General features: G+C 43.0%; 2 protein-coding genes across 4 annotated transcripts in view; both read left to right on the top strand.

Annotated features, from left to right (window-relative positions):
* The window catches only part of pacs1b (phosphofurin acidic cluster sorting protein 1b), a 71,041-nt gene extending 64,202 nt beyond the window's left edge, over nucleotides 1-6,839 (top strand). Inside the window, exons 11-24 of one of the 2 annotated variants that reach the window (XM_026162392.2) lie at nucleotides 501-581; nucleotides 812-933; nucleotides 1,412-1,547; nucleotides 1,883-1,987; nucleotides 2,110-2,216; nucleotides 3,473-3,627; nucleotides 3,871-3,981; nucleotides 4,069-4,171; nucleotides 4,258-4,300; nucleotides 4,390-4,432; nucleotides 4,514-4,655; nucleotides 5,402-5,640; nucleotides 6,108-6,227; nucleotides 6,312-6,839. In XM_026162392.2, the coding sequence (XP_026018177.1) occupies nucleotides 501-581; nucleotides 812-933; nucleotides 1,412-1,547; nucleotides 1,883-1,987; nucleotides 2,110-2,216; nucleotides 3,473-3,627; nucleotides 3,871-3,981; nucleotides 4,069-4,171; nucleotides 4,258-4,300; nucleotides 4,390-4,432; nucleotides 4,514-4,655; nucleotides 5,402-5,640; nucleotides 6,108-6,227; nucleotides 6,312-6,430 (1,626 nt within the window). In that variant the 3' untranslated portion in view covers nucleotides 6,431-6,839. Of the gene's footprint in view, nucleotides 1-497; nucleotides 582-811; nucleotides 934-1,411; nucleotides 1,548-1,882; nucleotides 1,988-2,109; nucleotides 2,217-3,472; nucleotides 3,628-3,870; nucleotides 3,982-4,068; nucleotides 4,172-4,257; nucleotides 4,301-4,389; nucleotides 4,433-4,513; nucleotides 4,656-5,401; nucleotides 5,641-6,107; nucleotides 6,228-6,311 lie in introns of both variants that reach the window. The other variant, XM_026162391.2, reaches the window with a different exon arrangement.
* A 5,038-nt stretch (nucleotides 6,840-11,877) lies between these two features.
* Nucleotides 11,878-23,363, top strand: klc2 (kinesin light chain 2). 2 transcript variants are annotated; one of them, XM_026162383.2, is made up of 14 exons: nucleotides 11,878-12,014; nucleotides 14,913-15,158; nucleotides 15,610-15,937; nucleotides 17,062-17,278; nucleotides 17,384-17,573; nucleotides 17,731-17,904; nucleotides 18,462-18,561; nucleotides 19,376-19,425; nucleotides 19,569-19,636; nucleotides 20,137-20,245; nucleotides 20,523-20,672; nucleotides 20,860-20,984; nucleotides 21,601-21,658; nucleotides 21,804-23,363. In XM_026162383.2, exons 2-14 carry the CDS (start codon nucleotides 14,931-14,933, stop codon nucleotides 21,885-21,887), a joined length of 1,881 nt encoding a protein of 626 aa, XP_026018168.1. In that variant the 5' UTR covers nucleotides 11,878-12,014; nucleotides 14,913-14,930; the 3' UTR covers nucleotides 21,888-23,363. The 2 variants fall into 2 exon arrangements, with proteins under 2 accessions (XP_026018168.1, XP_026018167.1); XM_026162382.2 differs by lacking the exon at nucleotides 11,878-12,014 and adding an exon at nucleotides 12,389-12,517.
* The last annotated feature ends 865 nt before the right edge of the window (nucleotides 23,364-24,228 follow it).

Genomic DNA, 24,228 nt, shown 5'->3' with positions numbered 1-24,228 from the left:
TCCAGAATCTAAAGCCGGTGACAGTCAGCACGGCGGGGAGCGCAGTGGAAATGTGAAATTTGAAAAATGTTTCACGCTAGCATTTCCTTAATGGAGCAGAAATTCAATAAGTCTTTGACGGTGACCATCTGCTGAATAAAAAGTGTTTAGTCTCTCAGTTTGAATGGATGGCACTGGATGTGCTTCAGGCAGCTCCAGTTCCTCCCTTCATAATGAAATAAGCTTTTAGGTTCTGACTGCTGTTGGGACACTTTCTCAAATATGTGTTTGGAAGATGAAGGAGCTGCTTTCACTTCAGTAAGTAGGTCCTATCTAATTATTTGTGTAGAATGCTTCGTCTGGCCTAAAACGGCAGACGAAAACCAACATCTTCTGGGCGTAACTGCTGTTGAGTTTTCTCCCTGAAGCCGAGAGCCGAGAGCTCTGCTCCTTCTTGTTTACCAAATCTCGAGGCTCATTAAGCCCGTAGACTGACTGCCTCTCCCTTCTGTTCCCAGCAGGGGGAGCAGCCTCTTCTGGAGAAGATGAAACCTTCCCGAAGCCGCAACCTGGATGAGATCCCGTCTGAGACCGACACGCTGGTACGACTTTCCTCGTGTGTTTTTAAATGAGTGTCAGTGTGTCAAAGAGGGAGAGTTAATGTTGTGCTGGGATCTTTGTCGGTATCACTCTGAGGCGGATTCGCCGCCATCTGTGCTGCAAGCGAGACAGATTGAGAGAGCAGAAGAAACACAAAAAAGTGGGTGCCAGTATCTCCTTTCTTTGACACTGACAGCCTGTCTGTGGACTGTGTGTGTCTGTTTGTGTGTAGGAGCTAACAGACCAGGAGCTGTTCGCTGAAGTCGGCCCGTGCATCATGGTGTCCGTGGCAGAAAAACCCCGTACACCCATTAAGAGCAGCAAAGGTGAAGCACAGCCGATGGCATCGCCGAGGTAAGTCACCCAAGGCTTAGTCCCAGGTACATTTGTTTAGCTGTTTTAATCTGTGCGTTGGCCTCTTTACTAATCAGCTCAGTTTTAGCTTGAGTAATGACCCCTGCCATCTTGTTTTTTAGAGCCAGAATAAATATATGTTTGGACAGAAAGGTGAAAGGTTAAGTGATCAGCAGAGTTAGTGCCAGATTGGATCCCCCAAGTCTGCCAGGAGGGCATTTAGTTTACAAAAAATGTAATGTACGCTAAAGACAATCCTATATCATTATAACTGTACACTGGATCTGCTACAAATTCAGGCATTAACCCCTTCTTTTAATGAACATGCTTACAAACCCTGTGGTTGGTAAATTCTGAGGGCAACTCAGGATCTCTAAGTAAAGCTTATAAAATGAAAGGAAAAATGAGGCCTCAGAGGCGACTATGCTGAAAAATCCTGAACTTCTTATTTCTTGAGTTTGACTTTTTTCCCCACCAGGTTGGATGGAGGCCATACACCAAGGCAGAAGCGCATTAGCACTCCGATGAAGGAGAGACAGCTGTCCAAACCTCTCAGTGAGCGGACCAACAGCTCCGACTCTGAGAGGTCCCCGGAGCTGGGACACAGCACGCCGGTACGACACTGAACGGTTATAAAATCTCATTTCGCTTTAGCTCTTTCCAGGATTTCAGCATCATCGTTTCAACCATGTATACAAAAATAAACCTGCGTATTGTGGTTGTTTCCCACAGAGGAATTAACAAAAAAATCTTCCTTTGTTCTCCGTCTGCTTATGACCCACGCGTTTTTAAAAAAAATAAAACACCAGAATTCTGATAATGTACGACCGGCCTGGAGCTCAGAAATGAATTATGTATGTGGTGATGAGTCATCTGAAGAGCAAATGTGTCGCTGTGGGGAGATTTATGTACTCTGTGTGTGTGTGTGTGTGTGTGTGTGTGTGTGTAGGTTCTGAGGAAAGCAGTGTACGATCAGCTTAACCAGATTTTGTTGTCGGACTCGGCGCTCCCAGAGAGCCTCATTTTGGTCAACAGCACAGACTGGCAGGGGCAGGTAAGGCCTGCAGCTTTCCGTAATAACTTTGGGTGGATTTGGTTCGTTCTTTTTCTTTTTTATTCCTATTTCTTTCCTTTTTTTTTTTTTTGACTGCACATCTCCTCTTTCATGTATTGCAGTATGTTGCAGAGCAGCTCCAGGTACAGAGACACCCGGTGGTCTGCACGTGCTCAGCAGCTGAAATACAGGCGGTGCTGTCTGCCGTGCTCACTCGCATCCAGAAGTTGTGAGTTTTTCTGATCGAATCTAACACACACACACACACACACACACACACACACACACACACACACACACACACACACACACACACACACACACACACACACACAGAGCGAGCTAGACTCATTGGTGTGCAGAGTGACTCATCTGTTTAGTCTTTCTTCTTGCTCTGAGCCTTATTTTTCTGACTTCTGTTCTTCCTTTGACCCTTATATATTTTGCTCCTTCTGTTCTCCTCCTCCTTTTTTTGCCCCTGTGACTCACTTTGCTTTATAAAAGCAACAAAAACTTTATGTCTCCCATATCTGCATCCATCACGTCGGCTTGTCCCTCTGCTTATCACTCTCTCCCACACATGTGGGAATTCTTCTGGTTTGTGTTTGCACTGTTGGCATGAAATTTGCCTGAGCATAAAGGAAATGTCATCAGAGCAATAGTTAGAAATATAAAATGATTATTTTGCCTTAAATAATGTGAGTTAGATTGTAGTCTGGGAATAAAAGGGGCTTCATGTTTCTTTTTCTAATGCAGGAGCTGGGACTGAAGTCAAACCCATTACAGTACAGCCACAATAACAGGTTTTATTTAGCTTGCTAGCCATCAGTAACAGTACCTGGAGTGCAACGCAGTGCCTGTATTTCTGCTGTTAAAAACACCTCTGCAGCACATTCATGGATAGAGCCTGGTCAGTGATTATTTAGCAAGTCATGAATACACATCAGTAATAGTACAGAGGACCAGTTCCACAGTCTTAGTGCAGTTTACGCTCTGAGCTGCCATCTTGGATTGTGAAGTTGGAGTTAGATTGGCTTCTCCAGCTTTCCGAGTGGGATAGTGTATCTTGAGAGGGTGTTCTGGCTGAAAATTAGTAGGAACTCTGGATTTCTGACTTCCCACTTCAAATGGAATTCAGTATAAAAAATGAAGGGCAATCCACACAGGAAACGTCCTTAAAACTAGAGCTTTCATACACCTGTGTGTACTATGTCCTTTAAAAACGCCCACAGTCTGGGTTCCTGAGCACTGAATGAATTCTCACTAGTTTGATGTGCTTCATCTCAGATGTGCACCAAGGCACATCTGTACATCTGTAGGACACACTGTAATAAGAAATCTATTTTTTTAGGATATTTTCCAATAGAGATTAGGTTGTGTTTCTTAAAACAGGAATGTTCTTAGTATGTTTTGAGACAATGATCAAACTTTTTGTTTCTTGAGTAATGAGTATTTCTCTCTCTCTCTCTTTCTTTTTCCCTGTAGCTGCAACTGTAACTCGTCCATGCCCAGACCAGTGAAGGTGGTGGCGGTGGGCAGCCAGAGCTACCTGGGAGCCATCCTGCAGTTCTTTGTCACCCAGCTCGCCAACAAGACATCTGACTGGCTGAACCACATGCGCTTCCTGGTGGTGCCGCTGGGTGAGAGAGCCTGCTTTTGTCTCCTCCTGCAGAGTCAGACCGCAGCGAAGTTTTACTGCTTTGCAGGAAGTGATGTCTGGTGCACACAGTCACTTGTCTGCATGCTAATTGGACTTTGGGAAATGCTGTAACTTGTTAGTATGTCTTGCTTGTTGGCACATTGGTAGGAGGAACAGGCAGTCGTGTTAGCTCATTAAACTCCTCGATCCTTCCTCCTTCCCGCTCTTTCATTATGTTCATCAGGCTCTCATCCTGTGGCTAAACACCTCGGAGCCCTCGACAATCGCTACAGCTCCTCCTTTCTGGACGGGGCGTGGAGAGACATGTTCAGTCGCTCAGAGCCGCCGCAGACAGGTACCACACGTGCCGTCTCCCCTCAGGACGTACTTCAGCGTTTCGCACGTTTATTCACTTCTCCAATTGTTTTATTTTCTCCTGCAGATCAGTTGGATGTGGCAGGAAGAATTTCCCAATACATCAGCGGAGCTACAGTAACACACCAGCTGCCCATCGCCGAGGCCATGCTAACCTGCAAGCACAGAACGTGAGTACAGATGTCAGCGAACACGCGCCAGATCTTTGATCTTTTAGGTCTTCTTTAACAAACACCGCTCACTGTCCTTTTCCCAGGCGAGATGAAGACTCCTACCAGAAGTTCATTCCTTTTATTGGGGTGAGAATTCTACTCTTGAGTGGGAACTTTTTACCTTTGCTGCTGCTCATCTTCAGGATCTTTGGCTGACATCCCTTCTTGTTTTCCAGGTGGTGAAGGTTGGTCTGATCGAGTCTGGTCAGTCTCCAACAGGTGAGTGTTTGGAAAACGTCAAAAGATGTTAAAAAAGAATTCGATTTAGGGTTTCACGTTATTTCCATTTGGGTTATGAAGGAGATGCAGAGGAGGGTGTAGCAGTGAGCCTCGCTGTCCCCTCCACATCACCACCCTCCCACGGCTCTCCCACCGGGATGATCAAAGAGACAGCCACGCCTCCCTCCTCTCCCTCCATGGGGAGCGTGCTCACAGTTCAAGGGTAAGAGTTCTCTAACATTCATATTTCTTTACAGGATCTTGTAATTATACTGATGTGCTTTAAATCAAGTCCTCAGATGTAGATATTTAAAGAACCGTTTATTTTATTCAGGTTGATTTTCTGCATTTGTGTATGTTTTTCTGTTGATGTCTCAGCTGTCAGCATGCATGTTGATGATGCTGTCAGTACTGAGCTGTGGCAGAGGGATAAATGCCTTTTAATCAGCCGTCTGCTTGTTCTTTAAGCAAACAGGCAGCGAGTTGTTCGTGTTTCTCTGAGATCCTCTTCCCAATCGAGGCTCTCTTTGATGCTTCAGCCACTGAATCAGATGTTTTTTTTGCTGCAGTGCCTCTCTGCAGAGATCACTGATCTGATCTTTTACATTTCGTCCTCTGCAGAAATTTTTTGGGGAGTGTGTTGAACATGATGAATGAAATTCAGCTCTCAGATTCAAGTCGGTCTGCTCGTGAAGCTGTTAAATTATCTTACAAATGTGTTTGTGATGTAAAGAAAAGTTAGATGTATGTATGTCTCATAATTGGACCAGAGCAGAACCCCTCACTGCATCTGTGTATTCTGCTGAAACTAAAAACTACAAATAATGTCAGATAAATATGTTAATAATTAAGTTCTTCACAAGTTTGATATGAGAGACCAGAGAATAATAGGAAAGTTCAGTTACGATGCTTTATAGTTGTCACGAAGGGCCTGAGGAAGTCGCTCATGCACGCGCTGTCTGTCCACAGGAGCCCCAGCATGTCCCACGGCGTGGACGCCATCGGCCTGCAGGTGGATTACTGGCTGGCCTCTCTGGCAGAGAAGCGGCGGGAGGGAGAGCGACGCGACACGGGCTGCAAGAACACGCTGAAGAGCGCCTTCCGCTCGCTGCAGGTCAGCAGGCTACCAGGCGGGGGCAGCAGCGATCCACAGGCCCAGGTCAGCACCATGGCCATGACTGTGGTCACCAAGGAGAAGAACAAAAAAGGTGAGGCGTTGCAAATCTGATGCTTTAAATCATTTTTATGATTATGGCTTCACTTGAAACTAAAATTTGTAATATTAATAACGATTGATTAATTTCACTGATTTCTTTCTTACAATGATCCCTGTATTGCATTCAGCACAGACTGAGGCCATATTACATTGTTATCACTAAATAAGTGTTTTTGACTTGCAGGCTTGTTGCAGTTAGCCAGGTTCCCTGCAGACAGGCCCTAAAATAGTTACTGCAAAGCCCTTTGGACAAGTCTTTAAAAGGAATCCCTCAGATCCATGTTCAGAGCGCATACTCTGAGAAGCAGGGTATATATATGTGTCCTCTGTAGTGGGATACTAGAGATTTAAATGCAATTGAAGTAAGCCAGTCTAAATCTAGACTCACACACTGCCACCCAGTCGCCGTCTCCCTCCATCACACAGCACTTTGACTCTGGTGTTTGTTCCTCCCTTCAGTTCCTACCATCTTCTTGGGGAAGAAGCCCAAAGAGAAGGACGTAGATTCCAAGAGCCAGGTCATCGAAGGCATCAGTCGACTCATCTGCTCGGCCAAGCAGCAGCAGACCATCCTGAAAGGTGAGCTGGATGATCGCGAGCAGCTTTGTTTCTTTCCTGCTCACATTGTAGCTTATCCTCACCGTCGTTTCCATCTCCCACCAGTGTCCATAGACTGCGTCGAGTGGAACGACGTCAAGTTCTTCCAGCTGGCCGCCCAGTGGCCCACTCACGTCAAATACCTACCTGTCGGACTTTTCGGCTACAGCAAGCCTCCCTCGTAGGGCCGAGCGCCTCGACTCCTCTAACGGGACCTGACCTTTCGACTGCCCTCCACACAAACCCCACCTCTCAGCCGCCCGCAGAGCTGAGGGAGGACATAAAGCAGCTGGACTTTCTCCTTTTCCTTAATCTCATTTTGGCTTCAGTTGTCTTATTTGTCTTTAGGGAGAGGAGGGAGGGCAGCGCTGGGGTGCAGTGCTGTTACTAGTCACTTTATTATTGCCCCCTTTCTGTGTGTGTTGGTGTGCTCCGTGAGTATGCATGCACACGTGAATGTACAGTATGTGTGTGTGTGGGTGTGTGTGTGTGTGTTTACAAGGGGACTACAGCACAAGATTATTAGCTAACTGCCTTTTATGTTTCCGTTCTATGGAATGCAGCAGCATGCAACCACTCACCGGTTTCAAAGACTGCCCCCGCCCCCCTCAGAAGACCCCCGATCCTCACGTGCATGCTCTAAACTAACAGATACACCAACCATGTGCCGCAAACAAACTCCAAACTAGTGCAACAGCGCCTCAGCGTGTGCACAAGTCACTAAGAACGTGCAGCCAAATAACAAAGCTGGCGTTTAATGGATTCCCCCCCCCCCTCACCCTATGTTAGCAGAAAAAAAAATGCCCTTCAACAAATCCTGTTGGTTTATTTTTTAATTTCAAGGGCTTCCATACTATATCTATATATATATATATTTCCTCTGTAGGTGATTTGGATGTCTAATGGCAAATATTTCCTCTTAAAAAAAACCAAAAAAAAAGAGAAAAAAACAACAACCTGTAAATGTCAAGTGTCCTTTAAAAAAAAGTGCAGTAGTGAGAAATGTCCAACCCTTCCCTGCAAAGCTGTGTCGTGATGCATAGTGTTTGTTACTGTGAAGAGATCCAAGACATCAGGGCAGGGGCTACCGTAGTGTGCATTTTCTTTCATCTTTATTTGCTATGCACTTACCGTACGATTACACGTGGACCGTTTTGGGTGTTTAACAAAATAACAATAAAGGTTTAACTCTCGTTAACAGCAGAAATAAATACATATGCAACAGAAAGCAGCAAAATGCATGTTTAAACCATCCGAAACTCTTACAGCACTTAACGGGAAAAGCTGTTGTTTTTTCTTTCAGTGTTCGTGCTGTAAAAATGGGAGTTAGTTACTTGCAGTGAAGCACAACGTTGTGGCCGATGTCTCCCCCCCCCCACCTGGGAAAAAAAAAACCTGTCTTCATTTTATTGGCTAGACTGGCAGCTTTGTTTTCAGTGGGAACAGCAGACCTGGTGGAAACTCTCACAGAGCGTGCTCGTTGTCTTTCGGCTCCTTACTGACCTTTTTTCGTTGTTGTTTGTTTTTGCCTCTCCACTACACGCTTTCTCTAGGATGTCATGAGGTGATTAGTGAGTGTACAGTAACTGGTAACAAGTGTGTGTTTGTGTGTGTGTGGTGTGAAATACATGTAATGTGATCAGAAACTTTAAAAAAAAAAATCACTTGAGAGGAGGAATTGTTTTTTTACCATGTGACAGAGGGCATGCAGCTGGTGTGTAAGTGTGCGTGTGTGTTGATGTCAGTGACTATTCGATTAGAGCTGCAAAAGCTGCAGTGGTCATCTTGTTCACTTTGTAGACTGGCACAAGGCGAATACAGTTTGTTTTTCTTGATTAAACAGTAAAAATTGGACAAGCTTGAAGGTTAACTGAACTTTTAATGACAGAGGGAACCATTGGAGCTAAAATCTAAGAATGTTTGTGGATTTATAAGTTGTTTTTAATGATTCTGCCTTGTGTCACCTACATCGTAACACTCTCCAGTGAAGTATTACTAATACAGCTTTTTTAAAATAGTGTTAATGCCAATTTCTTGGTTTAAATGACTTTTTTTTGGTTTGTTTGAAAGTCGATCTCAAAGTGTTTTTTTTTTGCTTCTTTTTCTCCTGTGTCGGCGTTTAAAGTGTTACAGTTGTGATGTCGGCGGCACATGTCCATCTCTGTTTTTCCTCTCCTGTTACACAACGCTTCGCTAACGAGTGGTCACCGCCGAGCAAACACTCAGCTAGCTGCGGATTGATTTTTTCTTTTCTTTTTTTCTTTTCTTTTTTTTTTAGGGATTTCAAAAAATTTGAATGTATTGACTTCAGTTTACGTGTGAACGACTGATTAGTTTTGTTAAGACAGTAGAGATCACAGACTTTTAGAAATGAGGCTCCTCTTTTTCCTCGTGATGACAACCACTGAAGGCCCTTACAGACAGAGAGCTGCCTTACATACAGTATGTCGGGTTTTAGGGTTCCTGGATGATGGACTGTGGTTTGACGTAGAGGTTGCTCGATCCAAACTAAAAACAGGAGGTTTCATTCCACTACTAATTCCTTTAAAAGATACTGGCTTAAGCGTAAAATGCTGCATTTGCTGAAACAAATCAAAGACCTTTGCTAAGAAAATAGAACAAACTTTTAGTACTACTTTAAAATAACCCATATATACAGAGACTTTACAGTTTATTTACTTCATTCAAATGAATCTAAGGTCCAGAACTGAGCTGCTGCACCGCTTGAAGGAAACAACCTTTGGGTCACACCAGCTTGTGTTTCTGTGAAGTATCCTTTAGATTAAATCTGGATTTTTTTTAAATCAATCAATCAATCAATCCTCCTGGAAACCGAGAGGAGAAACTTAAGCGTCAAATAAGAGTTGGTGGAGACCAAAACTGAGCTAAAAGCATATTCTGTTGTGTCCCCCCCTTTAGAAACTAAAACAGTTCCCACTCCACATTTTAACTCCTTCCAGTAAAGTCAGCCAGAGTTGAGTTTCTGCATCGTTAGGTCAGCAAAATAAGAACTGTGAAAATAATGATTAAAATACTAGATGCACTATATGGACAAAAGACCTGAGTCAGCTACATGTCACACATGGAAATGCATGCTGTGAAGCTCCCGGCGCACAGTTTTTGTGCTGATGTTAATGTCTATGCCATATCCCTCATCGCTCGGTGACCCCACTCTGTAACTTTATGTGGTCGGGAACTTCGTGGATAAGTTGCCATGGTTACTCCTGTTTAGTAATAGTACTTACAGTTGACAGTGGGATATTAAAGAGGGAAATACTTCAATGGTGGCACCCTGTTACAGCACCTCACTCAAATTCAGTGAGCTCTTTGCACCCGCCCATTCTTTCACAGATGTTGTAAAGGCAGACTGTCTGGCTAGATGAATGATTTTTGTGGCAACGGGTCTGAAAACAGTTGAATTCAAACATTAGGAGGTGTGTCTCAATACTTTTGTCCATATAATGTATATTAGGACTCAGTCAATGAGGCAGTGGTTCTTTTCCCCACTACATGGCAACCTCAAAACTATTTGCTAAATGTATGAACTCGTAGTGTTGAAATAGTAGGTTTTTCTAACTTTAGTATGGAAGTGTGGTACGGCATTTTTAAATTTGCGAAATTTGTACAATATTTGGAACGAAACCTTCAACTTTTTAATGTAAATTGTAGCTGGGCTCGAGTATCTGCTGTTGGAAGAGACCTCTAATTGAGTCAAAATGCTCTTTGCCTTGTAGTATTGTTAGTCAAATTATTGCAATGATGCGATTTCCTGAAATTAAGCGTAGTCTTGTCATGCCTCTTCAACTTGTGCGCTCAGAGGGAGATCACTGAAACTGAGCATTAGAGGTATTAAAAATCACTGCCAGAAACTAAAATGTGAAGAAATTGTGAGACTATCCAGAGATATGTAGGTTTTTGGTGGATGCTGATAGCCTGAAAACACCCTACATTAACAACAAAGTGATCCTTGTTTTGAAGTTATTGCATTGTCAACACAGTCTCATTCCTTATCACCTAACAAAAACTGATTTCACCCCATTTACATGTTCTCCTGCCGTCTCTCTGAACAAGCTGGTTGTTCTGTGTGTGTAAGTCCTGAAAGTGTTGCTGTGTATTTCTTTTTCTTTTTTTTTTTTTTTAATACCTGTACCTCTGTACCTGTGTCAATGTGTTTGTGACGATGGTTCTTCTGTCCTTGACTAGTCGTGGTTAGAGATTAGGAGCTGTTCGGTCCATCAGTAATCTGTCAGTGGTCAGCAGTGTCTTTCTCTCTCTGCCATCCTTCTGGTGATGAGAGAGTCTTCTTCTTCACCAAGCCTCCACAAGCTCACCTTTCTGAGAGCATGCCGTTACCCCCTCACATGTTTTAATTTAATTTAATTTTGCCACCTGTCTTCATGAAAATGTGAGTTACCTGTGAAAGCAGTAGATTTCTACCCGACCGAGGTTCTGCTCAGAACAGAGCGCCCTGAGCTTGTGGACTTGTGAAGAGTATTTTGCACATACCATCATTTCTTCAGCAGCAGTCTTCAGCTTTTTTGCCTTTTGCCTATAACAATACTATAAGAAACAATGATGCTTGTACATATCAGAATAGTACTTGTTATATTGTATTCTTTATTTTTTTGCTTTTGTTTTTTTTAATTTGACATGTTTTGTAGTACCGCTTTTTTCATGATTACGTTTGTCAATCAAACAGATGTGGGATGAGAAGTGGAAGTGTTTCATTGTTTCATTGTTTTTTTTAAATAAAGATATTCTTGATTTGTAGCCCTGTCTCCTCTTACTGGACTACAGATGTGTGCTTGTACTACAGCTCCATACAGCTTATTTCTGAAGTGGAACAAACTGATGCAGACACTGTAGCCTGTCTGGGTAAATATCACTTAATATGTGCTGCTCAATGACGTAAAATTGCAGAAATAATGGGAACTTTACTAATTATAGTCTTTGTTGGAGATAAACAAATAAAGCCATGTTAAAGTTGGAGAGTAAAATCAGATTTCTGATGAATGCATAAAGTGTAAAAAGTATAAATTAAGCTTAGCACATGATACTTATGAAACAAGGCAGCGGGTCCTGTGGATGGAGGATGCTGGTGACATCATCGGACAAAGAGCTTTAGCAAACCAAGAGAATTATATCCAAACTTCTGTTTTGTAAATAGTCTACGAGTTTTAAAAATTCATTATTCATATCAAGTGTTTGTATTGTTGTTGCTTTTATTTTTTTTAAAACAATCTTTTATCGTAACTAATCATCTATATAAAGATGTCGCCGAGTGAACGTTTTACAATAAATAATAATAATAAACTTTATAAAGCACACTTAAAAACCAAGGGTATGAGCAATTACGTTTTCCTATTTTACCTTAATGTTACTAAACAATACCATGCAAATAGCATAATAATTTACACCATGTCAATTTAGGTTATTATATTGAGTCTTGAGGGAAACTGAAAAATTCAGACGCTCGGATGTTGCGAGAGCGACAACTCGACTATACGCATGCGCAAGATGTATTCCCCGCCTTGACTGAAAAATGTCGAACGTGAATCATCTTAGTGCTTTTTCAATCTTTGGTTGGGGTCTCTGGGAACTCAGCCATTTCGTTTTCTCTGTCAAATTTTGAAGCACATCCACAAAATAATCAGTTTTATGCCGAATAAAGGTTCAGTCGTTTATTCTGTGAACACCGAGGTTAAAGTTAAAAACACAGCTAAATATTAGCTGTGTCCACCCCGTCATCTACTGTCAAGTGACAGCTGGGTAAGTTAAAGTGAAGAAAAACGTAAACAGCAGCTAGCCAAGGTGGCTTTTAGCTCAGTTAAACTTGTTGCCGTAATCGCATTAAAGTAAACTCAGTAGCGTGCGCGAGCTATTTCGGTTTATCTACAAATAACTGCAGGCGTGTTAATTCAACAAAGCAGGTGTGCTAGCGGCAGCTCTCGTCACCCAGCAGTCTTCAAAGTAAAGCTAATTTTAATTTAATGGCTGCTTTGTGAAGTGAATTTTAGAAAAACAAGCGGACCGTGTTTTCGTGTATTAGTACAAGTTGCTCAGCGTTGAGAGAGCACTCTCCGTTTCGTCCTTGGATGCCGTTATCTTCCCATTGCCACTTGTCTAACTGTAAATGGAGTTTTATTTTGAAAAACCGGCACCGGACGCTTGTTCGTTTTGGTAAACTTGACGCGGGTCTGTCCGGAGCATCACAACATTGTGCTGCCGCTTTGTTCGAGGCTCTGTAATTGCTGCGTTTATCTTCGATGAAGGTAAAACTGAGGATAAACAATAATAATACTTGCACTACGGTGCACTTAAACGGTCAGAATAGATTGTAGTTTATGTTGCATGAGGGCAGTTTGTCGGTATATTTGTAGCAGTGGGACGGCCAGGTCGATAAATCTGTCGCTAGAAATGAAGCATCGCTCTTTACGTGGTGTTTGTTGCGGGATTATGTGTGCATATTGTAAATAATGCAGCCCTGCGTGTGCTGATGATGATAATGATATAATAATGATACGCATCTCTGTGTTGTGTAACACCTTGGAGGATCGGGCCTGCACTGTTTACAAACAGGCTGCATGTCGGGACCAGACACATCAACACGTTTTCAGCGATGGACAGGCATTTATTTGGCCTTATGTTCATCGTCTGTTGTAGCTTTATGCTTTTTGAGCAGTGCTCTCTGCTGTCGGTCACCTTCACTGATCTGCTGACTTCCTCCCCGGCATTAGGCCTCGGCCATCCACCGGCTCCTGCCTTTATTCATGGCTCTGAAGGGTTTAATTCAAACGTGAGGGGTGTGCGATCGCGATCATTTCCTGCTGCCGCTCGTTTGTCCGCCCGCACAGTTAGCTCTGTTCTTCTGCATTTGTGAAGCGGTGGACTTGAAAGGAAGCGTGAATATTGGTGCATTGCAGTCAAGTGTATGAGGCAAGATGGGAGGGGGTGGGAGAGGAGGATGGGTGAGAGAGGAAGGGAGGAAGGGAGGGAGCAGGAGAGAACAGGTGCGCCTCCTCCATCAAAGCTGGGAGAGAGAGAAAGTCACGATGTTGCACATTTGGCTCCTCTGACGACCTCTTTCTCCTCCTGCTGCGGCTGCAACCCTTTCACTTACATCTGGTCAATATGGAGACAGTGCGCATGCTCAAGGCGGAAAGTCGCCGTTTACTGTGCCAGAAGTGGCCCACGGTTTGGATATTGGACTTTGTAAATGTTATCTAAATATTAATACGCAGCATGAATGTTTCTCTTTTCCTGGCTGGAAGGATTCACAGTGCACACGTGTATCTGCCAGGCTCATCATGGACATGACTAATCATGACTAATGATTTAAAGACCATATAGCACTACATTTACTGTGAGTACTCCCAGAAGATCAGGAAGTCAATTTAAAGATCTGCCTTTAGGTTGTGAGAGATCAGTTAAAGTTGTAAATGTATGATTGAGAATTACAGGAAAGAAGTTTGATATTCTGAGATTTAAAAAAAAAAGGTAAAAATACATAAATGTATTAGGAAAAAACATAAAAATTACTGTAAAAATACACTTTTCTAAAGGTTAGAGCTGTGAATATGTGAAGAAAAAGAAAAGATGGATGTTCTAAGAGTAAATTGGTTAGTTTATTATCTGGCATACATACAAAGAAAAAATATGCTCCAATGTTTTTTTGTATTAAAGATGTAAATTTATGAAGGGCAGAAAAATTCCAACTTAAATAACAGAATTTTTCTGAGGTTAAAGTAGCAAAGTTACACTAAAAAGTAATCTTTTTTTAGAGATAAAGATGTAATTGGAGAAGGAAACTCAAGTTTAAAGTCTAATATTCTCTGAGGCTATAATTTGATCCATTTGCTGGCTTTTTAAGAGTCTTTTACTTATTTGTATACAATGTATGAATCCAATTTCTAACCTACGACTGCTCAGTTATGCTGCTACAGATGTTGGGACATTTGTCTTAGTTTAAAATAACATTTCATCCAGATGTCCGTCTGGCTCTAAATCCGACGCCGCTGTGATAATCGTTGCCCCGCCCTCACAAGGTTAGCTTTGTTCACTGATCACTTCTCCTGTTAATTGGATTTGCTGGTCTGTGTTTGTTTCAGGCTAAATTTACTTTAATTATCCGTCCAGTATACAATCTCACAGACAACCTTTCTCTTTCTGTCTGATGTCGGGAAGCTTTTATACAGCGTGCCTTCTGTTCATAACAAGACACGCTTGTGCTGCGTGGTTTTTGTTTTTCATCCATCTCTTTTAACTCCATCATTTACAGGATGATGCCAAACAGGAAATGAATCTCAGGAACAGTCCCTTCATTCGCGTTGTCAGTGTTTCTCATTTTGTTCTCCTCATTACTTTTGTTTGCGCCACATCATGTCCTTCAGTGTTTCCGGTGTGGTATTTCTCATTCATGAGCAGGTGGATAGAGGAACTGTCGGCAGCGCTGGGTTTGAGTCATAATATTACTCCACTATTTGTCTCATCTTTTGTGTCATTATGTCCTCACGCCGCAAATTAATCATCGCTCGTTTCTGTTTCTTTGCCACCTTCTGTGGCAGGATGTGGTTACACTGAACACCTAATGTTTTGAGGGTTTCAAGCAGGGCAGAATGTGAATCAGAAATGTAAGTAAATGTAGGTTTTCCTTCCCTTTTCTCACAGTGTGTGTGAAACCTGGCAATGTCCACCATGGTGTATCCACGTGAAGAAGCCCTGGAGCGACTGAGCCAGGATGAGATCGTCCTTAACACTAAGACCGTCATGCAGGGTCTGGAGACGCTACGTGGCGAGCACGCCCAGCTCCTAAACTCTCTGCTGGACTGCACCCAGCCACCTGTTGCACAAGAGAAGTCGGGGCTGCTGCGCAAGAGTCTGGAAGCCATTGAGCTGGGTCTGGGAGAGGCACAGGTGAGAGACAGACACTTAGGTTTTTGACGTTTACACTGAATTGTACACTGAAGTTCACACTCTATTGTGAACCTAATACAATAGGATGCTTTTATAAGGGTTTTTTTTTTTTTTACAAAGGCAATAAACAGGACATCTTGGATCGTCACTAGGCGGCCTGATGGCTTTGTGATATATCATGCATGAAAGAAGCTTTGTTGATATAAATGAAGTCTTTTGAAACAAAAATTATACGATCCTTGTAAGGTGTGATTGGTGCATACATGCTGAATGCAGGTCGTTCTAACCTGTTGCTAGGCAGCATCTTAATATGTGATATAGATAAGAACCTCCTAATGTGTATCTGTGGACCAAGGTGTTTGTTCACCTCTTGATCATGTGGCAGAGTTGGTGCACAAAGAAACAAAGAAACAGATATTTTTGTGATTTTTACAATTTCCTTTTACACCAGGTGATCATCGCCCTGTCCAGCCACCTGAGCGCCGTGGAGTCGGAGAAGCAGAAGCTGCGCGCTCAGGTGCGCCGCCTCTGCCAGGAGAACCAGTGGCTGCGGGACGAGTTGGCTGGAACGCAGCACAAGCTGCAGCGCAGCGAGCAGAGCGTCGCCCAGCTGGAGGAGGAGAAGAAGCACCTGGAGTTCATGAACCAGATCAAGAAGTTCGACGACGACGTGTCGCCCTCCGAGGAGAAGAACCAGAGCTCGGGCGGCAGCACAGGCGGAGACGCTTCAAAGGATAACCTGGATGACTTATTCCCTAATGATGATGACCAGGGACCAGGTATGACATCAGCAGAGAGGCCTTAATGGGATGACTCATTTTAAGATGAGTACATTGGGATTTTACTGATGAATTTGTGCTCAAGCCAGTCAAAGCCTCACATAAAGCTGAAATCTGTCATTTAATACAAGAATGATTCTGAGAGGCGCACATGTTACGTAGGGATTGTTTGTTTTTGGCTCCCATGTGACCAAGACAGTTTGAATGAATTATGATATAACGATTTGATGAGGTTAATCATCGGTTCACAGTACAGGCTGTCCACGGCCCAGTTTAACAGAGAGAGTGCCGAATGTGGTACACCACAGGAAGAGATAACTGGTAGCTCACTGGGTGTTCAGTCACTGTGCAGCGTTCACCTATGCACATGTAATGATGACCGACCACAAGCCGCCTTGTCTGATCTACTCATGCTGCAGCTACTTCAAGGAAACATCTGGCATGCATACACATGTGAGTTAAGAGTGGGCAGACATTTTATTTTAGTTTTACAGTTTTTAATCATTGCTTTATTTTTTATCTTAATAATATAGCACCTGTAGCCCTGAAGTCTGAACTGCAAGTCATTTAAATAGTTCAAACTTCTGTGCTATAGGTTTTTTAGCAGCTCTTCAACACAGCACATACAAAGATAAATCAGTTGTGTCAGTGTATGCAGCGTCTTTAGCTTTCCTGCAAATTAACCACACGCTACGTGCTGAACCTTCATTCGCTCTTACAGTGAAATATACATTCAGCCATAGTCTGAATGGCTAGTTAGCGTTCAGCAGCAGCAAGAGCATAACAAGCAGGAGAGAGGGTAGAGAGTACAACACATAGCTTTTAAAAGGCTTTATCTACTTTTTGGAGAACATGACTATCATCAAATTATATAAAGGAAAAGAAAATCTTGTTACAGAAGCTTCCTCCATTTCCTGCTGGAGTGCTGATCACTACAGCAGATCTGACTTCATGTTTTTTATCCACCATATGTTCTGCTTGGATCTGACAGTAACTTAGTTACTATTTTTGAAAACTGATGGAGTACTGAACAAATAATTCATTTGAGAACTTCATGTAACGCTTTAAAAACTTCTAGTAGGTAGTTTTGCTTATTCTCGACCATGCTGTGCTTCGTGTCACAGCCCAGCCCAGTGGAGAGGTGGCAGCCCAGCAGGGAGGCTACGAGATCCCGGCGCGCCTCAGGACGCTGCACAACCTGGTGATCCAGTACGCCTCTCAGGGGAGGTACGAGGTGGCTGTGCCGCTGTGCAAGCAAGCCCTGGAGGACCTGGAGAAGACATCTGGGCATGACCATCCAGACGTCGCCACTATGCTCAACATCCTGGCTCTGGTGTACAGGTGGGGGCTTGAGAGTGTGGACGCTTTTCATAAACTATTCATTGTTGTAAAATAAAGCCTCTGAACACAGCGCCATGGGTCTGTGCTTTGTGTTTTGTGCTCCAGGGACCAGAACAAATACAAAGAAGCCGCTCATCTTCTGAATGACGCTTTAGCCATCAGGGAGAAGACACTGGGGAAGGACCACCCAGCTGTGGCTGCAACCCTCAACAATCTCGCTGTATTATATGGCAAGAGGGGCAAATACAAGGAGGCTGAGCCTCTCTGCAAGAGAGCACTGGAGATCAGAGAGAAGGTACAATTGCAGTTTTGTTCATATTTGTGTTTTAGCAACTGAATCACCTTTTGATATAAAGGGTACATAAGCAGACAAGTTACCCAGACAGTCTCCATGTGGTCACGTGATTGTAGTTTGTTTTGCAAATGTGTGGTTGTCTCACTGTTGTAACCAGGTGCTGGGGAAGTACCATCCAGACGTGGCTAAGCAGCTGAACAACCTGGCCCTACTGTGTCAGAACCAGGGCAAGTACGACGAGGTGGAGTACTACTACGGACGAGCCCTGGAGATCTACGAATCCAAGCTCGGAGCTGATGACCCCAATGTGGCCAAAACCAAAAATAACCTGGTGGGAACTTAATTTGCACTACAGACTGTAAAGATAGATGTAGCGTCAGGGTGTAAAATGGCCAGCAGGGGGCGACTCCTCTGGTTGTAAAAATGTGTCTGGTTCTGTAAAGGTCTTTGGGAAAACTCCCCTGCTGTTCACGTGATTTAAGACGGTAGTAAACGCTGCCCTGATGAGCTTCTGGTCTCAGTCACGGGATTAAAGTCTGAACATCGTGTCGCATTCAGTAATTTTTTTATATTTTCCCTTCAGAGCCAAAAAGGAGGATAAAGAAAATATTGATTTATGTTTGATTGACAAGCTGCTGTCTTATGAGCGTCCTGTGTCAGTCAAAAGGACAACAGCTAAGCGTTCACCTTGGGGCTTCTCACTGGGACCAGTTAAAATCTAATGTTGGCTATGCCCATCTTTTATATACAGTCTATCATTTGAACACCCTTCTGCCTCTTCACTGTTTCACTACCTTTATAGTTTTTTTCCCCTGTGACTATTTCACCTATTTCTAAGATATTTTATTGATCTGATCAGGATTGTCGGTGCTTCCTGTTTCTCTTTAGGCCACATGCTACCTGAAGCAGGGGAAATTTGCAGACGCTGAAGCTCTGTACAAAGAGATTTTGACCAGGGCGCACGAGAAGGAGTTTGGCTCTGTCAACAGTAAGTAGAGCCAACAGGCAAACAGCTGAGTCACACTGAAGTGACTGTATTAGATCCTGCTGGTCACAGAGTTACTCAAATTGCCAGGACTGGGCAGAGAGGAGCAGGCTGTGAGTCAGGCTCAATTTACATCAGAAGTCTTCCTGTTAGCCTTGTTTTTTTAGATTCAGGCTGTGGTTTGGTCACACCCTGACGGCCGCATCGCTCTGAGTTCTCAGCAAGTCAGAGGATTACACTGAAGCTCGCAAAGCAGCTTAATGCTGATGGTTTCCTCCCGCCTATCCAGCTAAGTCTATCAAACCCTTATGTGCTCACATGCTCAGCACGAGAGCGGGCTTTAGCTGGGTTTGGTGAGTGACAGCTGCTTGTTTACATGAAATCAAATGTGTTTACATAGACAGAGAGGCATTACCTCAAACTAAAAATGGGTAATTTCAGGATTTTGGTCATTTTTCAGGACAATTAAAATACTTTTTAAACTCAAATCCAACTCCATGCTGTATTTCAGGACTCTAGACAGTTCCTCCTTAATCATAACTATTATTTCCCTTTTAACCCAACGTTTTTTTATTTGACTGCAACTGCTTTTGAAGGGCAGCCATGGAAAATGTGCCTGAAATGACCAAATTACAGACCATATTAGAGGATATCCAGCAGACTGAAGTGTCATTCATAGTTATTGGGTTATTTTTATGATTTTAACAGTGCAGAACAATAAAAAGCATCTTAAGTCCTCTTCAGTGTGGGTTTGGTGGCCCACACATGATGTTCTTGTATAAAAAAAGTAATTATGTGATATTTCTGCCTGTTGCAGATGATAATAAACCAATCTGGATGCACGCTGAGGAAAGAGAAGAGAGCAAGGTAGGCAGGCAACACATACAGTGGGTATAAGGACAAGGTTTTTTTGTTGTTTTAACTTGCTGCCTATCGGACCAGCATTTTGTACTTGTCTCCTCCTGCTTTCTGACTCGTTTAATATTAATCTGTGTCACTCTTTCTTTCAGGGCAAACGCAAGGACTCAGGCCCATATGTAGAGTATGGGAGCTGGTACAAGGCCTGCAAGGTGGACAGGTAAATCAGACATTTAGATCCACTGGAAACAGGTCAAAGTCTAAACTGTCTGATCATGTATGTGACCTAACTGTGAATGTCTACCAAGGGAGGCTACTCTGATCTGATGGCCTTTTTGTCTTTTTAAAAAGATGAAAAATGGTAACACAGAGGAACAGAACAGGGAAACTATCATCACCAAAAAGGAAGGGAAACAAAGCTCATTACAAATCTATGTTTGCCTCAAAAGACTAGAAGTTAAACCACTGACTTTATCAGTCTGTGGTTCGTCATTCTTCTAGTTTTATAGTAGAAACGGCACATTTCCATCCCTTTTGTTTGAGGAGCAGATACTTTGCAGACTGTGTAACAGTAAACTTCTCAAAGCAGCAGAGAGTGTTTGCTTTGTGGTTCAGTTTGGGAAAGGTCTAACGCTTGATTGTTTAACCCTGATTGATGGATTAGGTTACTTTTAAAAGATCTAAAGAAAAAAAAAGCTGGATTTCTTTCTTTCTCAACAGCCCAACAGTGAACACAACCCTCAAAAGCTTGGGAGCTTTGTACCGTCGCCAGGGCAAACTGGAGGCCGCAGAAACACTGGAGGAGTGCGCCAGCAAGTCACGCAAACAGGTGCAACAGGAACCCTCTCGACGACGGCCGTTTGAATTACCGCCTTTAGATTAGTCATCTGGGCTCTTTTCAGGGATTTTTCAGTTAAGCGAGCGGATTTGTTCAACAGGCATTCCAGCTACGATTTATTGGCTCATAAACTGTGTGCCAAAGTGATTTAAAGATCAGTCGTACTAATGTTTGCACATAGTAAAGAACACATGCTGCGTCTGCTGTTGTATAAAAGGGTTTTTTTTCAGGCCCTTGCATCACCCTTGTCTTTATTTTCCTCTCTCAGGGTATTGATGCCATTAACCAGAGTAAGGTGGTGGAGCTGCTGAAGGACGGAGGCTCTGGGAGCGACAGACGACACAGCAGGGAGGGAACGAACGGACCTGGTGGACAGAGAGGGGAGAACGAGGGCGACGACTCGGCTGAGTGGAACGGGGTAACATAAGTTTGGAAGCTAATAAAGTAGCAGTATGTGTTCACATTGACTGGATGTGACTACAGCGTAAACCACAGTGTGAATAATTTCATAAAGTACTGTGGAAATCCTTGTCTGTGAGTCTGTTCTAGCGTGCCTTAAAGGAGGTGTTTTTCTAAAGTTTTACTGTTGCACATCTCGCCCTCAGGATGGTAACGGGTCTCTGCGCCGCAGCGGCTCCTTCGGTAAGATTCGTGATGCTCTGAGAAGGAGCAGCGAAATGCTGGTGAAGAAGCTGCAGGGCAGCGGTCCTCAAGAACCCCGCAACCCAGGGTAAGACTACTGCAGCTGTGCAGTCAGGTTATAGTTATGGTTACTTCAGTTTTTCTTCTCGCCAGTCCAAATTACATTCGCACTTCAGTTCCCAAAGCTAAAAGTACATCTTCAAAAAATTCAGACCAATTATAACACTGTTCAAAACTGAAACATACGAAACTGAAACAAAGATGAACATCGTTGAACACACAGGACGTTGAAGCACAAGGATGATTCTCATAATGAATGTGCAAGCAGGAAATCTGCATCAACTGTGTGATGCTGTTGTGTCAACATGAAGAAGTAATGAGTCATGTTTCCAGCACGTTGTTGAATTGAGGCAGCTCTGAAAGAGAAACGGGGTCCAACCTGGTACTATAAAGGCGTACCTAATAAAGGGTCCAGTGGGTATATAGTTGAGTATAACATTTACAATTGAGCATGAAGGTTGCGTGACCTTGTAAATAAGATCCACGATGAAGCCTTAATTGCTCGGGAACCATGATGGGTGGTCTGCCTTGTCCATTCCTAAATATTACTCAAATCACTCAGTTTTGTAAAAACACTTTCTGTCTTTAACTCATTACTGAAGTTTGTGGTTTGAGTTCACTGGTAATCGTGTGTTTCTGTACAGAATGAAGAGAGCCAGCTCCCTTAACTTCCTCAATAAGAGCACCGAGGAAACCACACAGGTACTTTATTCCTCACAGCTGCAATTTCACTCAGGAAATTCTATCTTTCGAATTAAATATCGAGTCCAGGTGATTGTCTGTTACCTGACAGAATATGCACAGCGTTTCCTAACCCAAATACTAACACGACCTGATCTGCCTGCAGGATGTCAACTCTGGACTCTCAGACAGCAGGGGGCTAAGCGCCAGCAACGTAGACCTATCCAGACGCAGCTCCCTGCTCGGCTAGACCGGAGACGGGAGGCAGAAGCGGCCCGAGGAGGAGAGGCTGTTTGCAGCTCGGTTTGGTCCAACTACACACTTAAAGCTCAACGCCAGATCAAACACTTTGCGCCTGCAGCATATTTTTTTAAAGAACACTGGGGAGGAGGGAAAGCATTAGCTCCACACTCGAGGTCGTCCTCTGAGACGCCGCTGCTTCGCTGTATAAAACGCTGCCATCGATCAGAAAAGAGAATATTTAGATACACATTTACGAGCATGCTGCTTACTAGTTCGTGGAACGTCTGCACCTGAACGCCTCGTGTTTTTTCTGGGGGGTTTTTGGGGGTTTTTCCACTCACAGCACCGTAGCAGAGCATCGTGCGTTATGACAGGTCGGTTCCTTCAGTCCAGATCTCTTATGTGCAGAAACTCAACCTTAGGTGGGCTAATTATAATCCAGGTCCAGTCCAGTTTCACCAGTAGCATGAAGTAGACACAGACACTAACCATCCACCTGAAGCATATTGCAGATGGTAAAAACGGTACTACCTGAAAGATAGAGCAGAGGTGTAACAAGAGGATACAAGCATCATTAGCACTAACCATTTCAACCTCACTTTATGCCTTTTTTATGTAAATACAGATTTAAATTATTTGGTATTTGATTCTGTGTGTATAGTGCACTGATTTATTTCTTTGTTTGTTTGTTTACACTTTATTTCTGGTAAAGAGGGTCTCATTTAGAAGTAAAACACTACCTGTATGAAGGGCGGAGACTGGAGATGAAGGAAAAGAATGGAGTGATGTGAAGGTGAAAGGTTAATGGGCATTGGTTGATTGTATCCGTGACACTAAATGTTGATAAATGTATTACCTCAACTGTTCATGTCCGATACCAAGTCGTCAAAGTTTCACTATAATCGTGTGCTTTAAATGTGACAGTACTGTATTTCTAGCAACAATCTTGCGATCTACTGAGCATACTTTGATGGGAAAGGTTATTCATTTCCACTGGATTGGGTTGTGACAGCGTTTGGGGGCAGAAACTGCAGTTTTTCATGAGTCAAAAGACAGAAAACGGGACAGAAAATTCATTTGAGGAAAGATTTTTTTTTTTTTTTTTTTTTTAATTTTTGGGGGTTCACATCCTCTAAAATGATGCCGTTGCGTTCCTAGTGACTTAATTTAAAGTCACGTTAAAAGAGCTTTTAGGGGTCGTGCGTAATCCAGGACATACTGTTTCATGTCCCATGTCCTATTTTGCACTGCAGGTTTAGGAAAAGATCATGTTTTATGTTAAAATTCTGCCTTTCATAGCATTTCTGTTGGGAAAAAAAGTCCTTTACAGGAGTCCATGTGCGATGAGTTGACTCTAAAACGGCAGTATTTGACTCCTCGGTGTCCCTGAAGCCTCAACAGGGAGTTTAATCAAAGTTTGTTTTGGTACCTTTTACCTGAGCTTCATGCGACTAAATAATAAAGAAAATTTGATGTTTAAAAATAATGTGTTTACAATCATTACAGCAGGATATTGAAGTGAAAGTGTCTTTTAAAGCTGTGGGTAACCCTCTTAATTATTTGATCAGAGCTGATGCAGCCCATCAGCTGATGTGTTTACTGTCATTCCTCTTGTGAGTTTGTTGTAGTTTTTTCTGTATTTACTGTTGTTGAATGTGCATCATTTTGTGCAAATCAGTCCTTATTGTTACATTTCTTTATTTCTTTTTTTTTTCTCCTGGGTGGATCAGTCATCAGTCGTAATCAAACCCTCGCAGGGAGCTGGCTGATGGTGGTCCGTCCTCGCTGACTTTTTTTGTTGTTCTGAAGCGATTTTTTTGTTTTGGCTCTGAGCTTTTATGTCGACGGTACAAACAGCTGGTTATTTGAATGTTGATTTTTAATGTTGATTGTGCGGGGTCTGGTGGATTGTTGTTGTTTGCAAGCCAGGACGCTACTATCAGGAGAACTATCCGCCGAATGTACTTCTTATCACGTTAAAGCAAAATTAGGGTCAGCAAGTGATGTTACACCCTCAAGTTTTTCCTTGACTTGACTTCATGACGAGAAAGTAAACGAAAAGGTGAATGTGAGTTCTAAAAAGGTGAAGGCAGGTTCGTGTGAGGCTGTTTTGCCATCGCCACGCAGCTACGGAAACCGAAGGCACGCTTTTTTTCTTTTTAATTTTTAATTAGCCTTCGATCTCTGAGTGGCGCTAAGTTTATCCTGTCTGCTTCAGAACGTGCGTGATGGTGCAGGTTTAATGAACGGAGGAAAGGAGGAGTACCGAAAGTGCAGGACGGAGTTAAAAAGAAGTGAGTGGAAGAGCTTTGGAAAGACGCTGGAAAAACATAAAGTGCTTTAAGTGT

Source organism: Astatotilapia calliptera, chromosome 3, assembly GCF_964374335.1.
Source record: "Astatotilapia calliptera chromosome 3, fAstCal68.1, whole genome shotgun sequence".
Lineage (NCBI taxonomy): Eukaryota > Metazoa > Chordata > Actinopteri > Cichliformes > Cichlidae > Astatotilapia > Astatotilapia calliptera.
Note: the sequence above shows the minus strand (reverse complement) of the source record. Positions and strands in the feature narration are given on the sequence as shown.

Coding starts and splice junctions, on each gene's coding strand:
- klc2 (XM_026162383.2), top strand. CDS start 14,931: ATGTCCACCATGGTGTATCCACGTGAAGAAGCCCTGGAGCGACTGAGC. Junction 15,938..17,061: donor TGATGATGACCAGGGACCAG/GTATGACATCAG, acceptor TTCGTGTCACAG/CCCAGCCCAGTGGAGAGGTG. Junction 17,279..17,383: donor ATCCTGGCTCTGGTGTACAG/GTGGGGGCTTGA, acceptor TTTGTGCTCCAG/GGACCAGAACAAATACAAAG.